The sequence below is a fragment of the Cyprinus carpio genome, chromosome B15 (assembly GCF_018340385.1).
Source record: "Cyprinus carpio isolate SPL01 chromosome B15, ASM1834038v1, whole genome shotgun sequence".
Lineage (NCBI taxonomy): Eukaryota > Metazoa > Chordata > Actinopteri > Cypriniformes > Cyprinidae > Cyprinus > Cyprinus carpio.
The window spans coordinates 6,382,612-6,399,647 of NC_056611.1; the positions used below are offsets into that span (position 1 = coordinate 6,382,612).

The 17,036-nt window shown below is 39.9% G+C and overlaps 1 protein-coding gene across 4 annotated transcripts in view; it reads right to left on the reverse strand.

The window, feature by feature from the left end:
• Nucleotides 1–17,036, reverse strand: part of LOC109051845 (fibronectin type-III domain-containing protein 3a-like) — a 78,747-nt gene that overhangs the window by 42,527 nt on the left and 19,184 nt on the right. For 2 of the 4 annotated variants that reach the window (XM_042739010.1, XM_042739012.1), the window contains exons 2-3: nucleotides 16,210–16,372; nucleotides 3,378–3,453 (exon numbers count right to left, since the gene is read on the reverse strand). In XM_042739010.1, coding sequence (XP_042594944.1) covers nucleotides 3,378–3,453; nucleotides 16,210–16,332 — 199 coding nt within the window. In that variant the 5' untranslated portion in view covers nucleotides 16,333–16,372. Of the gene's footprint in view, nucleotides 1–3,377; nucleotides 3,454–6,058; nucleotides 6,534–6,610; nucleotides 7,200–16,209; nucleotides 16,373–17,036 lie in introns of those variants that run through there. The other 2 variants (XM_042739013.1, XM_042739011.1) reach the window with 2 other exon arrangements.

Sequence of the window (17,036 nt, forward strand, 5' to 3'; positions counted from 1 at the left end):
AATCGTAGGCAACATTCTTGCAAACTACTCTGAGACCCCTGAAAGAAAGTGTGAGAACAACATGTGTGCGCTGAAATGGGCTCCTGCTGTAATAGTGAGCCCACTGAACATCTGAACAAACAGATGGATGCCTGTTCTTTGAGATACAATCAAACATTACTTCAACAAGCAAACGGTTTAAGACGTGCTGCAGGTTGCCCACATTTGATGCTTAGAAAACATTAATAAAAAGAAAAGTGGTGGTGAAGAAAACTAACATTTATTTTAAGACTGTTGTCCGTAAGTCCAGTTAGTCAGACAGTGAAGGAACGTCAGTAACTGGAAACTCATTGCTAACATCCTACATGAGTAATCAAGAGACAAAAACATAAGTGTGCGCAAACCAGTGTGATGGCATTTACAGGCTGAACACCAATATCCACATCTAGGGTGGCAAACGTTCAAAGAAATGTTAAGGCTGTGATGTTAAAGGGCTGTGTTAATAAGCTTCACCCCTCTGATGACTTTCTCAACCACAGCCAACCCTCGGCAGACTGGGATATCTTAAATGAAGTTCACTCTTCCCATCATAACATTGCTTCTTCATATTAAACAAAGTTCTGAAGCTTCGTAGTGTGTGTGTGTGTGTGTGTGTGTGTGTGTGTGTGTGTGTGTGTGTGTGTGTGTGTGTGTGTGTGGTGTTTATGTACTTCCAGCTACTGAAAACACATGAATGAATTCAGAAATCGAACGAACGCCCATCTGGACTGAAACAGAAATCAGGAAGAGAGGGACAAACCAGTTCCCTCTGGTTTATCCTGCGGATTTTAACATTACCTCTGGCTCACTCTAAGGTTAGGGGTTAAACACACACACAAACACACACTCTTCCCTCGGCTCCCGCAACGGTGAGTCATCACTCCATTCACGTCACTGACAGACAACAGCTTTCAGTGATAGACCAGTGCATAGCAGCCCCACTTGCTCTAACGCTACTCTTCCTCATCAACTCCTTCCTCTCAGACAGTGGTGAAGCTTGCATCTAAATTTAGTGACTCTGGCCCTTTTTCTTTGTCCCACAGAGACCTTGGCATATGTCAACAGGAAGCACATTCAAAATGGCATAAATATGGCTGCTATAGCTTGTCAATGACACTTGATAAGCACGTTTTCAAAAACACGTTTAGTTCTATAAAGCAACAAGACACAGAAGATTGTGCATTACAGTGACAACATTTAGTGATTGATAAATTTTAAAATATTTTTCACACCTTTCCGTGCCATTACACTGAATGAGAACACAAATAGGAAGCAATTTCCTTATTCAGGAACGAGATCGGTCTGATTCATTGACAAACCATTCGGACTGGTTCAATCAACTTAAAAAATAAATAAATAAATAAAAGACACATCTGGCTCATAAGAATATTTTGTTAATGAACTGGACATAGGCGATGCTTCAGTACCAATTCACTGCAATTGGTTGGAAAAAAAGTGACCAGTACTTTCTTCTTTTGCGTTCAACAAAAGAACATTTTTGCAACCACATGAGGTTGAGTAAATGATGACAGAACTATTCCTGTTGCCGTCATGTAATCATAAATTCATGCATTTTATAGAACGTAACGCAAGTGATTCTTCCAAGTATAGATTTTTTTTTTTTTTTTTTATCAAAATGTCATAACTCGATGTTCCAGTGAAAAATACAGTTGTCTCACTTATTATGTATGACAGACTTCTCCAATCATTTAGTCTGCTAAAAACCCAACTTCCAAAATTGACTGCAAACTCACAATAATTTTTGGTGCACTGCACTTACACTCCCCTACAGGGATCAAGATCCACCCTTCATGTGGTGAGTAGTGTGTCAGTTCTGCGTTAATCTTAATACAGCATTTGGATGGATGATCACCTGAGTGTCGCTCATTGATAAGAGACAAGCTAATAAAGTGCTAGTCATAAATGCAAAAGAAATAAATGATGCCCTTAGGTTTTCAGAACAAATTGGCTACCATTTCCATTAGGGTTTTCAGTTAAATGCTAAAGCATCAATCTCATTCCAATGCCACCGACTTTTTTACTTTCACAAGTCCTTGCCAAGCTAATCAGGCCAGCTAGGAGCAGAACAATCAGGCTTACCGCATACAATGAGCTGGATGCTATTGTTTTTCTAATCAATAGCTTCCCAAGGCACAGTAATCTTTCAATTACAGTCACACTCCACTTCTTCCTATTGCAGCAACCGCCAATCAGGGAGGTTGGCAGTTCGTAGCGTGTTCGCACCGTCCCACACAATGGCTGCAGACAAAAAGCGCTCTTCGTAAGCTGAGAGGGGGTGTAAGACATCTCATTGCAACCCTGCCGAGACCCACCAAACACTAGCTGACTGTTGTGACTGAGCTTCCAACACATATGGCAATTAGACCCAACACTGGAGGGCTCTCTTAGTGAATGAGGATGTGCTGATTCAGATCGGGGGATCTGCTAGGAGTCATGATGTAGTCGTGTGGAAAGGGAGTTCAGTGGAAGGATTCTACAGTAGTTCAATAATATATAAATATTTTTCAAGAACACACAGTGTTTCAGGACCTCGACCCAACCAGCAATGCTACAGCAAGTTTCCTGCATGAAGGACTTTGCCTGCCCTCAATGAAAGCATAATGTTGAGATCTGACTGGGTCAAAGGGATGTTACTCACTCATGGCTAACTACAATAAAAATTAAAAAATTTAAATGTCAATACTGCACTTTGTTATCTATCTAGTTAATGGATAAAGAATTGTTTTTCTCACACATTTTACAGAAAATACCTTACTTCCGCACTGCAAAACAAGGTCGATAGAGCAGTGTATCATCACTGGTTGCAATCCGTGTCATTGTGCTTGTGAATAAAATTAAACTCAACCTTGTTGCATTGGTCTCAATCACTCATGTTGCCTCAAATAAACAAGTCTTACTGAAAATTAAGGACTTCTAGATGTTTGGATGCTCCAAATCACTCTCACTCTTTTGTAAGGGCACACCCGTTTTTACTTTACCAAAAACAGAAAATTATAGTTGTATTCCATGAAAATCTAAACACTACATTAAAGAGAAAAATTACAGGATAGACTACATTTTAGAGAAGGCATTTAGGGACAGTGCATGTTATGAAAAGAAAAAAAATGTTACCCTCAAGTATCTCGGAACAAGGAGACTCAAATCTCTCTAATCAATAACAAGAATTAACAGGTATTAATCAGCACTTTAACTCCAGTCAATTACGGGGTAAGTCTCAGTCTGGGAATTACAATCATCTGAACTTGTGATTTGGCAAAATTAAATGCCACTTGTTCATAGACTAATGTAATTATGGGTTAAATTACACAGAAATCCTTCTTAACACAAGAGGAACGTACCTGTGATACACTGAAACTGACCATCATCTCGCTGGATCGTGAAGGACTCTCCTGGGTTTACCTGCACCAAGATTACCTGAAGAAAGCAAGAAAGATGTTGTTAGAGGAAACCAGCCTATTAAGACCACCTCAAAACTCTTAGCTCAACACATTCCCTTATTTCATAAAAAATGCATAAACTGCTTGGATGAAAGGTAACACTGCAATGAATAAAGATAAACTATAGTGATTTGAATGGCCCAACCTGTGTGGGCTCCATGAATAAAATCTAACAGGACTAAACTTCCTTCTGCCCTTATCTTGACCTCATCTAATGTCAGCACAGTGCTCCACGTGGCTCAGTTTTATTCCAGGCTAATATATCTAGTGTAAAAGCGGCCATCATTCAGCCAGGCACAAACATGCTTCTATTACCCTCATTTTCTCATGGCTATACATAACTGACACAGATGAAAACACATCCACTTCTGAGGGCAGCAGAAAATGGAAACATTGTTTACTTCCATGATGAAAATGCTCTGATTCCAAGAAAAAAGAAATCGTAGGTATAGGAATGTAAATTTGAAGTATACATATAATTAATGGGGTGGCGACAATGTGCGACTTTTGTTTTTGTTTTTTAAACAAGAACAAAAAATGATGTTTGTGTTTCTTTTGAGATCTGAGAATCAATAGAAATGTCATCAAAACGGATTTGTTATTGACTTTGTGGCACTCTAAACTCCTCCAGTTTTCTGATCAATGACTGCGGCTCAGGGGAATCATGTGTGAATCTGACACAGCTGAATCGTGAAACAGCACAACCAATTTCAGTCATAGCTTTAGCAATATCATCCATTCATAAAAGGCGCAAAAGAAAAGCGAAGATTTAAATAACACACAAAAACTAACTCCCGTAACACTGTAGAATATCATTGACAATAAAGTGATAAAAACAGAAATAGCTAGACCTGGGCTCTTTGCACTTAAGCAACTAGACTGTTACCTCAATAAATATCCTAACATTAAACCAACACACCAGCAACCACTTAGAACAACCTTAAAGTGTGTTTATACACACAGCGTCATTATTGCTTGTTGTCGCTAGTCTCTGTACTGTGAGCATCACTCATTTCCAGTGCTGATGCTGTAATGTTACTGATAGACCGCACGTCTGGACATATCTTTAGATAATGAGATCACAGATGATATAATTTACTGGTAAAATATATTGACCTAATTTGTCTAGGAATTAGTTTTCATTTCACTGACAACTAACATTCTGCGGTTGAAGAGTGTTGTCACTACTGCTCATTAAATCATTAACCACATGATCTTCCAATCTACAAAAATAAACTCACACAAACTAGCAAAAATTTCTAAAACCTCAATTTGAGTTTCTCAAATTCTTCTTGTCCCTCATATTGAACATGCATATTTCTACAATATATTTAGTAGTAGCTTGTCAGTGGTGACTATGTCAAATTGATGTACATATGGCAGAAATGTACTGTCAAATTCAGTTAATGAAGTAATCAAACAGACAATGAACACTATTAACAGCAATGATTATATGTTGCAATCAAACTATCGCACAAAAATTCTCTAAATGTCTCTAAATGACAGACCACAAAACAAAGAAGGGCAAAGCAGGACTCCACCGTTCAATAGACAGGATGCAAATCTCTGACATTAGATTACAAGGATGAATGATGATAAAGTGGAGAGGACAACATCACTGGATGTGACGTCTAAACCCACGTCACTCGCATGGGTCTGAAATGAGCTGGAGAGGCAGGTTCAGCACTCATCAGAGTACCACTTGTTCCATTAAATCACTCTGAGTCAGCCTTCCATTGAGCTTTTGTTAAGGCACTATTGATGACACATCTGTCTCGGAGACGAGCGGGAGCGCTGATCTATTTCAGTAGAGCAGGGGTCCTGATCTGAAAGCTTCCAGCAGGAAGTCATCTGACTGGCTGATTTTAAAACATATGCCACCTCGTTCAGCTCTCTCTAGTCTTTGGTTAAAGGTCTCAATGCCAGTGCCTTCCTCATAAGAGGATATGGAATGGAGTGAGTCACATCAAAGGTGTGGATGAACCGTGATAAATGTCATACCGAGACTGAGAAATGCACTCTGATATCAGTCAACAGGTAGAATAAACACAAAGGAAAGTGTAGAGTCCTAAAAAATGTCATAGTGGAATATTCAAAAACAAAGCAAAAAAAAGAAAGATATCCCTTTCGATAAAATCAGGTATTCTTGCATACAGAATATTAAAGAGTTTGAGCATTTTGTTTCATCAATGTCTGTTTTAAGCCAATATAAATGTGTTCTCAATAGACTTCAACTCTTAAAAAAACTTGGAGCCAAAATAGCGCAAATAATGTGTTATGCCAAGAACAACAGGAACACGCGGCTCTCGTCTCAGCCGAGGGTTAAGAACTGACAGTCCTTCCGGAGGTAAAAACCAACTGTACGAAAGGACCTCAACCCCAGACACAAATCAACAGTGACCAGCTCTCATACATCTCATTCTCATCTAAAAGCCAACAGCAGCAGTCTTCAAAACAATGAAAAGTCTATCTCAATAGAGACAAACACAAATTAATTTCAGCCTCTAAGCCTAACCTAAAAAATATAAGCACAGTGAGCATGTCAATGAAAATAAATTTGGTAGCAAGTGCAATTTATTTACCTCTGACTTGTGGTGGAAGTCACAATTATACCGCCTGAACTGCCACGGCTTGGGGCTCCAACTGCGGGTCTCCCCTAACACAGCCATCCTCTGTACTTCCGTCTCACTCTCTGTTCCCATTCATGAGTGCCACTGAGACACACCAGCTATCCCTTGACTGCTGCACACACAAACACACACACACTCATACGAGCGTGTTCTCGCTTGGTTACAAGCGCAGTGGCAAAGAGCGATGCATGAGCAACAGCACAGGCAACGATGGGGGTGGCTGAGGGAGGTCTTATTGGATTAGGTTCAAGCAGCTACACGCTGTTGCATTCACATGTGTGTGTGTGTGTCGCAATTACTTATTTTGCTCTGCCTTGCTCACTCCTTTGTTCTGCAACACAGCTGGTTATCCTTGATCCCCCCTCTCTAATACAACTCTCATATAGGTACTGCATTACTGACACATTCTCCAGGTCCCTTTCCTATGCCAGCATGCAGTTTTGAGACAAAGAAATGTGTGTTTACACACGTATGTGTGTGAAAAAATACTGAATCTTGACTTACGGTAGCACGCATCTCCCTCTCATCCAGCCACAGCTGCTTCAACAGGCTGGCCGATATTTTTAGGTATCTGCTACCCTCCCTGTGCTCAGGGGGTCCGAGCCACCCTTCTCCGGCTTCACCCGGTGCTCATGAGATTGGAAGGGCTGTGCAGTGTGTTCGACACATGCAGGCCTGTGTGAACTCTTCACCCTCCTAAGCAAAGCCCCGGCGAAAGGAAGTGATAGAGGTCTCGCCTAATTGTGCTAGCTGAAAGCCGTTCACAAGATAACAGGAGCGAAGCCCATGTTTGCGCTCTCCGTTTCTCTTTTTTAAATCTCTCCTCCTGCTCTCTCTGCAGTAGATGGACGACTGTCTCTCCCTCTTCTCTCTCTTTCTGGCTCCAACTCTGCCTCACCACCACCGCCAGTCTCCACGGCAACCCCTTCAACAAATAAGCCCTGGCGATGTCCGCAGCATGCCACCATTGAGGAGGACAGCTAATCGCCCGTGTTTTGCTCACAGGGGGAGGAGGAGAACGAAAAGGAGAAAGGGAGGAAGGCCACGGACGAGTGGACGCAATTGCTCTTTCCTTCAAGGGTTTGTAAGTCTCACCTCACCCTCTGTGCCACACTGGCATTGACTCGTGACGAGTTCTGTGGCGAGAGTATGTGTGTGAAAGCGAGTGAATATGGATGGCGTCCAGACTTTGCAACACCTTCAGGTAGTGCCAAGTACTGGACTGGCATGGATCCAGCAATTAAAAACACGGATAGGGGTCTCAAGTTATCCTCGACTCCTTTGTTCTACGTTTTGCTCTGGTGACGACAATAGTGAGGGGGCACAGAGCGACATGCGCTCATTCACCGACAGACACTTACACACATCTTCCCTCCCCCTCTAGAAAGAATCAGTCGTTCTCCATTCACAGAGAGACACCGCTTCTATTAATACCATGATCGATGTACAAGCAGATGAAGTTGGGGTAGTGCAACAGCTTATTTGGTGTGGAGGAGCGCCTCAGCCCTCACCTCTATTAAAAGCAGTGTGTTTCGGTCCTCTCGCTGGAGGACACAGCATGAAAAGAGAGGTGTGAAACATAGACACTTGAATAGGATTGACAACCCTGGATAAATATGAACCTACCGGTTTCTTTTTGAAAAAAAAAAAAAATCAATTAAGCTTGTCCTTCATAATCTTCAACACAGAACGGAGGTAGCTCAAATTTCTTTGACATTTCTCAAACTACAAAAAACAATGCTTCGTATACAAGAACGTCCTCTTAAGATGGGACTGCCCAAAGGCAGCTTGCAGTCTTTTATACAGTGCTGATCCCGAAGATACTTGAGTTCTCAAATACGCTACCTGTGTGTTACAGTCAAAAGCAGACTAGCCCAACAAGAGGATTGTTTTCTGTAAGCTGTAAGAAATAGGGGCGTGTAAAAATCACATCTTGAAAAGTTATAGTTGATAGTTGATGGGTTGCTTGAACAGCTAGTTAGTTAAGGAAACCCTGTATAATTTAGTTTAAAACGAATTTTATGAAACCCTGTTCAAAAGTCCTTGACAAATATTCAACAACATACGCAAAATAACTAAGCTTAAAATGTATCATAGTCTTCACAAAAAACTAAGACCTATAGATTGCACATAATGGCAAGGCTCAGTGAAAGCTATTTGAAGTTCGACAGTAATTGTCTCGAAAATGATTATTTACTCTAATGCTATGGAACGTCACAACGATGCTGCTACATTTGCATTGTGAAGTTATTAAGTCATGAGGCACCGTTGCTGCCACAGATAGCTCAGTAAAAGCATCTCCATAGGCATACACAGGCATCATTGCTAAAATATTAAAGCTAAATTAAATAGTCATTCATCCTGATTAATCCTAATACAATACCTTTTTAAGATGTTCATCTATTTAGTCTGTATCTGAACATATTCAAGCAAACTGGAAGCCAATTTCTTTAATATGTGCAGACTATAAATTGGGGCAGTAAAATGTCAGAGATAAGAGATTTAGTATCCAGGTGGTAGAGTGACAATGATTTGCACGAACAAAGATTAGCGATGGGAACATTGTTTCTCTAATGCGTCATGGCCAGGCTGAACTTGACGGGTTTAGGCACAAGGCCATCAGGAGGTGGGGGGAAGCGAGAGTGATTAGCAAACACAGCTACAGTGGTTAGCGCTGGCTTTATTACCCTGGAGATAGGCCAGTGGTGCCTTTGCGTTCACGGCTGTTAGCAACTGACGTCTGTGCTACTCCGATGAGTCAGGGCTCAGGTTCCTCACTATTTGTTCCTTTTTAATTGTTTATCGTGTGGCAACGTGGCACTGCAGCTGAGCTGACACGAAACAGAAATATGTGACGTTGAAGAGGAGCCTCCAGATGTCGGTGCCATGCAGAAAAGAGCAAGAACCATAAAGACATGGGCTCAAATAGCCTCAGGTATACGACTTCATGGAGGAGGCATAATCTCTAATCTCTATTGCTAGTGATTAGTGATAGATGGCACAGAATATTAGCCTGAAACTACTTACTTTCCCCTAGCATTAGCTAATACCATACTAACTGAATTGTCAAGCACAGCCATACCAATGCCTCTGGCACTTTGTGTGCATCTGGCTACTATTGAAAAGCAAGAGACCTCCACAAGCTCTGGCAGAAGAGCCTTACAGTAACACTGTACTGTAGGAAGTATTGATTTACATAGCAAAGAGCCTTAAAACATCGATTTGACTGATGGTTACTGAGGATGACTGTTCTCTTGACAGTGTCTTTGGTAAGAGTGGCTGATGCTGTTGGTCCAGTAAGGACTTCTGCAATTAGTTGTCATTTCCTTCTTTCCTGATTTGTTCTCCTAAAGGCTTATGTGGTAAACAGAGGCTCCCGCTAAACACTGTCAGCTTGAATAAAGTTATCAGTGAGGAATTTGATGATAATCAGCTTAAGTCGTTATTCAGTGCATTTGACAAGTAATTACAGGTAATTATCTAAAGAAAAAGCTATTTGAAGAGAATGCTTTATAAATATAAGGTTTGGATGCTAAAAGAATTAATGTAAATGTACAGCATAAAAGAAGCATTTTTGAGTAGTAAAAGATCAATGCAAAACTGTTATAAGCAACTGATCTCTGACTGTCAACCTTCTGCAAGGTGTGACCTTAACCTTTGAAGGATTACACAGAATGTATTGCCCCCAAACCAAAACCTGCTAGCATCAAAGCTGGACTGCTATCTGCAATTTGTATTTCATGACACACAGTACAGGTGAAGCTGAACTAAAGGTGAATGGGAGAGAAGCAGCATTGTACGAAGTCATTACGTGAAAGCAACCCCACTCTATTGATCAAACTCCTTTTACATGATGGTGCTGACAAGAGTGAGAATTCTGCTCCACAACAGTGAATGGGAGACGGTTATTTGAGATGACTTTGTCAGCTCTACAAAGAATTGTCAATTTTTTTTCTCCTATTAGGTGATAAGTGAGACACCCACTAGAGAGAGGGAGAGAGAAAGACAGAAACTCATTGCTATGGAAACATTGCTTAGTTCACCAATGAGCACAGGGAGGAGTAACGTGGGGACAAAGGGAAAGATTAATGTTTGGTTCAGCCATTTTATGGTTTCAGAGGGCACGGCTCGATGAATGTCCGTAACTCAGGCACTGCGTGGTATCACGGCCACTACACGTGAATCCACCCACAGCTCTGGCCTTAGGCCCAGCTGTGCGTCTTCTGTCCACCTCCTCACGGCAGGATGGCGTTAAGCGGAGCAGTGGGGGTTATTCACTTTCATATCACCCCTCTGACGCACTCAATATAAAAGAGCCTCATTATCCACATCACGGTGGGGGTCATTTCTTTGTGTGCTAAAAAGCCATTTAATTAGGCAGACTAATGCATTAAAAAAAATCAGTTGGAACTATGATACACATTGTGATGCACAGTGATTTTGTAACTGAATCAAGAATAAAACTGTGAAGAAAGGCCCAGAGATTCGGTGAGAAAAAGACTGAACCTTTATAATCAGTTTTGGCATCTCTCTAGCGTGATTCATTTTTGTCCAGAATGGTGATTCGTACAATTAACTGACTGGGAAATGTCAGTTTCAGAGTTTTTCCCTATAGAGTAAATGATAGGAATGCACGATGTGGGAGAACAAATAACATCGATAACCAATTGTATTGGAACAGCACTAATTGCATTTACGAATCAATAAAAGCAAACGTTTTGTCAGTTTTATGCAAGACAAGTTTTCGCTTCACCTCTCTGGTTAGTTTTCCTCTGCGGAAAGTACTATGTTAACAAGAAAGAGTGTACAAGATCAAAAGGAAAGTGAATCAAAAACACATCAGTGCTTTCTGGTCGATTTAGTGCCATTTATACGAGGGGCTTTTTGGCACAACTAACACAACTCTGTTCTTATCCAGCATAGACTTCCTGCAGAGTGGCCTATTCTACCCTGCTTAGAGTCTTTGCTCTTAAGGTAAGCCTTACTGCTGCTTCAAAAAGCCTTGTGCACATAAAACCCTGTGTTTGAAGACCACATAAAAACCTGAAACGACCCAAGGCATATGGAGGAAAAGGCAAATAAATGAAAGCGTAAAAGGCCAGACGTCAGGGCTTACAGACAGCTGCAGGGAGGAGGGAGGAAGTAGGGTTCCACCAAATCTTTGCAATAAAGAGAACAGCTGGACACCTGGGCTATTAGTATATATTGATAAACAACAGCCTGATTCATCTGGTCCTGGTTCTAGCACAGATAAACAAGCAGGCAGGACTGCAGGGAGTTGAAAGGAAAGACATAGGTGGTGTAGTCTGAGCGGCGAGGCAGGAGGGAGAAATTAATAGGAACTGTGAATAATTGTGCACGCACTCCACTTTGCTTTCATGAAAGAGCAGCAACGGTGTTGCCAGGAGGATGCCACACTGATATTTAGCTTCCCTCGTTTCAACTGCGATGTCAAATGCACAAGTGCTACGCGGCACAGAGGAAGAGGGAGGAGGGAACCCGGTTGCTGAGTGAAAGGTCAGGTCAGAGGCATAAGTCATCATGGCACATTGTCACAACTGTTTTCACCAGGATGCATCACGGGGACTCAGGGCTCAGAGAGAAAACTCCTGCCATCAGTTTCATATTCTCACGTTTACCCAGTCTCGCTTACACAAGCACTTTTCCTCTGGCACGCAGACCAGCTAACACCAGGAGTCACTTAGTTACACTTACTTTACCTTGAGCTCTCCCTGTTGCGATCATCAAACGCACACCTGGAGAGGCGCCACGGACGTGATTAGTTGTAGGCGTAAAAGGCCACATATGAAGAAAAATGCCAAGGGCACAAACAAACATGAAGACGGGCACACGCTTGCGTGGTAATTAACACTGAGCTAGTGCTAGTCCTGGCTTTTCGCACCAGTAAAGATTCATTTGTATTCTTGCACTGCTGTAGAGGCGTGACATGAAACCCATCATGCTATCTCTTGCATATCTTGATCTTGACAGACAACATCTACCTGTTCCCTAATGGAAGAAAGCGTCTGCATCCTAATCTGGTTTCCCACTGCCTAGACACCAAGAAAAGTAGGATAAGGCTCAAAAAAAGCAAAAGTCATCATACAGATTCCACACTCTACAGAAGCCATTTCTACAAATGAGTCAGCTTGGCAATGCACTTCCACAACCTGTGGTTTTATGAATGAGGCGAGCAGGAGGTGATAAAAATGAACGGGGATGAAAAGGGTCATAGGAATGGAAGATTGGAGCAGGTGACAGTGTGTATGCATTTTCTGCCTCTTTAAGTGCTCAGCGGACCATAAGGATGATTGGGAAGGGCTTGTCAGGTGATCGCCGCAGGGAGTTGAAAAGTCAATAACACGCTAATAACAACACGGCCTTGCCGAGCCTAGACAGATTTCCTCTACACACAGTGGACGAGTAAAACATCCTTATCTTCCAGCATTCTTCAGACTTGATGGTTTATATGTTTAAGAGTTCGGAAACAGTAGTTAACACTTATGAGTGCACTATAATTGGCCAAGCCACAAGTGTACATAAGAGTGCAATTATTCATTGCAATTTAATGGTAATTACCAATAAGACTAAAATTCAGCTTCTAAAAAAAAAAAAAAAAAAAAAATATGACATTCAAACAAGGTGAAAATGCATCAGTTTCTTGGGAATGACAGAAACTCACTTAAGAGAAATCAGCCTGACGTCCATGAAAGTGACAGCAGTGGCACCCAGCCTCGTCACGGCCAATAACTCTCACCATGACAGCCTTAGGGAGAAGCGACGGATGGACAGCTCCTCTACATGACCTTTACTCCCACTATCACATGTCTCTGTGCTGGGTCAGGTCAGTGACGTAAGGACTAGCCAGAGCCTCAAGAGCTGATGCCAATACTTTGGGAGTTACGCCATTCCTCATGTATGATGATGGTATAGTAACACTTTAAAGGGGTCATATGATGCGATTTAAATTTTTCCGTTCTCTTTGGAGTGTCACAAGCTCTTGGTGCATAAAGAAGATCTGTAAAGTTGCAAAGATATTCTTCATAAAAGTTAAGAGTTAACCACGCCCGGGTAAAACGGCTCGTCCTAACACGCCTCCACATCACTATGTGGGAAGATTTGCATAACACCGCTCAAATGTTCACGCAAAGAAAGACGACTTAACTTTTATTCTCTATGTTGCCACCGCTGCTATGTTGTGGAGTCGCTGTGTGTTTCGTTGTGAAAGCGAAACTACTTTGTTTGGCCTTCCAAAAGAGGACACAACTAGAAATCAGTGGTTAAGTTGTATTTCAACACTGTTCCAGAACAGTCCAACCCAAATATTCAGATGTGTGCTGCGCATTTTATGGAGGATGAGGACTGTTTCCTGAACCAGTAGCCTACAATGCGTCTGTGGCATATATGGTTTCTATAAAGTTGGGCAATTCCAACTTTGCAAGGACAGTCTGGCTCTTCTGACTCACAGCCTGTAAGTACGTTTTTTATATTTAAATAATTTGACACTGATGATTCAAACACAAGTTTTGAGCAGTAGAGTAGGCTTGTTGTTTCTCAGATCACAAATGCAGACATGATTTGACATTTACGCAGCACGATATGCAACGCAATGCGTAAAAAGACAGTATAAGTTATTATAATCAGTAATTATATCCCCACTGGATGCAACAAATGCCTCGCTTGTAATGGATTTTATTGGTTTTGTCTCATCTAGTGATGTCCGGATCGCGAACGAATCTGTCTATTTAACTGGATCTTCTTAGTGAATCGTTTGAAACGGTTCGCGTCTCCAGTATGCACTAATCCACATATTACTTAAGTTTTTTGGTTTATAAACGTGCCTTACACTTCCTCTGATGCAAAATAAACCAATAACCCAAGTTATTCAGTTACTCCTAACAGTATATTGACTGAACTGCTAAAAGTGAACCGATAATGGGATGTGCACGAGCAGAACAGCTGGACTGAGTCTCGTGCTGCTGGCCTGGGAGATGCCATAGTATGTTAAGGGGCATAACATTTCCATCACGGAGCATTCTGCCAAACACAACGCACTGGATATCTGGCCAATCAGAGCACACCTCGCTTTTTCAGAATGATGAGCTTTGTAAAAATTGACGCGTTTCAGAAAAGCGGGGCATAGAGGAGAAACAGTAGTGTACATTATATGGAAAATAATGTTTTTTGAACCTTAAACCGCATAAACACATCGCATTACACCAAATACACAAAATAATGTTCTTTTTAGCAGCATCAATTGACCCCTTTAAACATACTAATATCACAAGAACAATTGCAGTGCAGCAACTGAAAAAAAGGCCAAACAATGCATATTGAAGATAAAATGTTATTTTTTATTTTTTAAAGAAAATAAGCACCATCATGAACAACGCAATTATCTTAAATGCATTTTTTTTTTATTGCCCTCTTGTTTCACACAACATCTGTGACGTAGATACAACGTCAATTTTGCCGCCCAATTTATTTATTTATTTATTTGAATTTGTGGGTTTTTTAGGCCGGACCCCAATGATGATTAATTTTTCGGATTTAATTTTACGCTTTTCATTAAATCCTCTGCAGTTCCCTGACCATATGGTGTCATAGTTTTGTGTATTTATACTTTTGCCATTTTTATTATTATTATTAGTAGTAGTAATATTTATAATTTTATTCTAGTGCTGGGCACCGATAAATCATGTCCAAATTAAAAGTTTTTTGTACATAACATGTGTGTGTACTGTGTATATTTATTATGTATATATAAATACATAGATATATGTGTATGTGTGTATATATATATATATATATATATATATATATATATATATATATATATATATATATATATATATATATATATATATATATATATATATGTGTGTGTGTGTGTGTGTGTGTGTGTGTGTGTGTGTGTGTGTGTGTTTGAAAAATATATTATGTTTATATATTAAATATATTTATATAATATAAATATATACACATTTTCTTAATATATACTGTATGTGTGTCTTTATATGCATATAAATATACACAGTACACAAACATATTATATAAACAAAAACTTTTATTTTGGATGTGATTAATCATGATTAATAGTTGCCCAGCACTATTTTATTCATGAATTTATCACAAAAACTAAAAACGGCATATTTAAATATCTTATTTAAATTATATTCCTTGTCGTTTTTATTTTGTTGGATGCTGGTAATATTACTTATTAGCTGATAATTTTAGGAAATAATAGGAGATAACGAGAGGAACACGTGTAATATTAGGTAATAGCAGAAGCTAATGACAAAAGAATTGAAAAGAGTATAGAAAAGGCAAGTGTGTATTAAACACTATGCTGTTTGGTTGGGAGTTAATAAATCTCTTTGAATTATACTCCACCTCCTGATTTATTATTATTTTACTCCCATCAGCTGGAGACTAAAATGCTGTGGACACCAAAAATAATATTTTCATTATTTGTCTCTCAAGTCTTTCTGTACTGCCATATCATTTTTTCCCCGATACTGCTCTATGCTCTATTTATTTTGTATTAAATGTATTTGGATAATAAATTTGTTTCTTGACTCTTGAAGATTAATCTACTGCAAAAGTAACTCTGTAGTCTTAAGAGTATTTTCATGTATTTGTTGCCATCAAAATGTGATTGGCAATTGCCATTGGACGTGATTGACTGGGCATCCCTAGAGAAAGTGTTTCTGAGCTCAGCAGCAAATAAGGCAAATAAAGTTAAAAAAGTTATTTCAGAGTAAGTGAGTTGTGGAAGTGTCACAGCTCCATAATTATCAGGGCACAAAGTGCATGCATGCCATTTTATACATTTTTAAATGTTTTACTACAAAATCTAAAATAATTAAATTTAGATATACACACTTTCTCATATATTATCATTATTATCAACAGACAGACCCAGCTCAGCTTGCTCTCCTGGGTTCAACAGAACCATATAAGTGAGTTTGCCATGAGAAATTATTTCAGCAGAACTTCAGCAGTCTGCTGGGTAGAAAATTGCTTTTTCTGCGGAACATAGCTTAAGGACTTGACAGAGAACACACAAGTGAGCATGAAGAAACGATGCCTATTTATCCTACCTGTTGTGGTCCATCTCCGTTGACGATGTTGGGCGGGTGCGGCGGTGGAGGCGGGGAGGTGAGCATTGGGATGTCTGGGCTGAGCAACTGGCTGGACTCCAGCGGGGAGGTGTGGTCAGCCATGACTCCCTCATCCACACTACAGGAGAGGCACTGCTTGCTCCTGTAACCACAAAGAATTCAGTCTTGATTCAATTCCACTATTAACAAGCACTTGTTCAGAATCGCAGCAATGACTGCATACATGCAAGTATTCAAATATTACAAATGTGAAATAATTAATTCCTCACAATTAAGTATAAGATTGTCAAATGGATATCGACAACGTATCATGTTTTATCTAAAGCTATACTAATACAGAACACATTTTGGTTTGTACAACCTCAATTCTTTTTAATTGATGACAGATTTGATAGATTTTAACACCTCATTCATAAACCTCAGCACCTAATTTTTCTTGCACTGTTTATGCTACATGATACTTTAAATCATGCATCTTATTGGGGAGAGGTCTGATGCTGTGTTTAGAGATTAAACATTCAATTTGCACATTGTCTTAAAAAATTCTGATGATCTAAACTGTATTGATTTCATTAACTACCATTCAAAAGTTAGGGGTTGATACATTTTTTCGCCAATGTCTCTTGCACTCATCAAGGCTGCATTTATTTGATTAAAAAGGCTGTAAAAACACTAATATTGTAAAATATTATTATACTTTAAAATAACAGTGTTCTATTTTAATATATTATAAAATTTATTTCTGTGTGGCAAAGCTTAATTTTAACAGTCATTACTTCAGTGTAACATTATTCTTCAAAAAACAT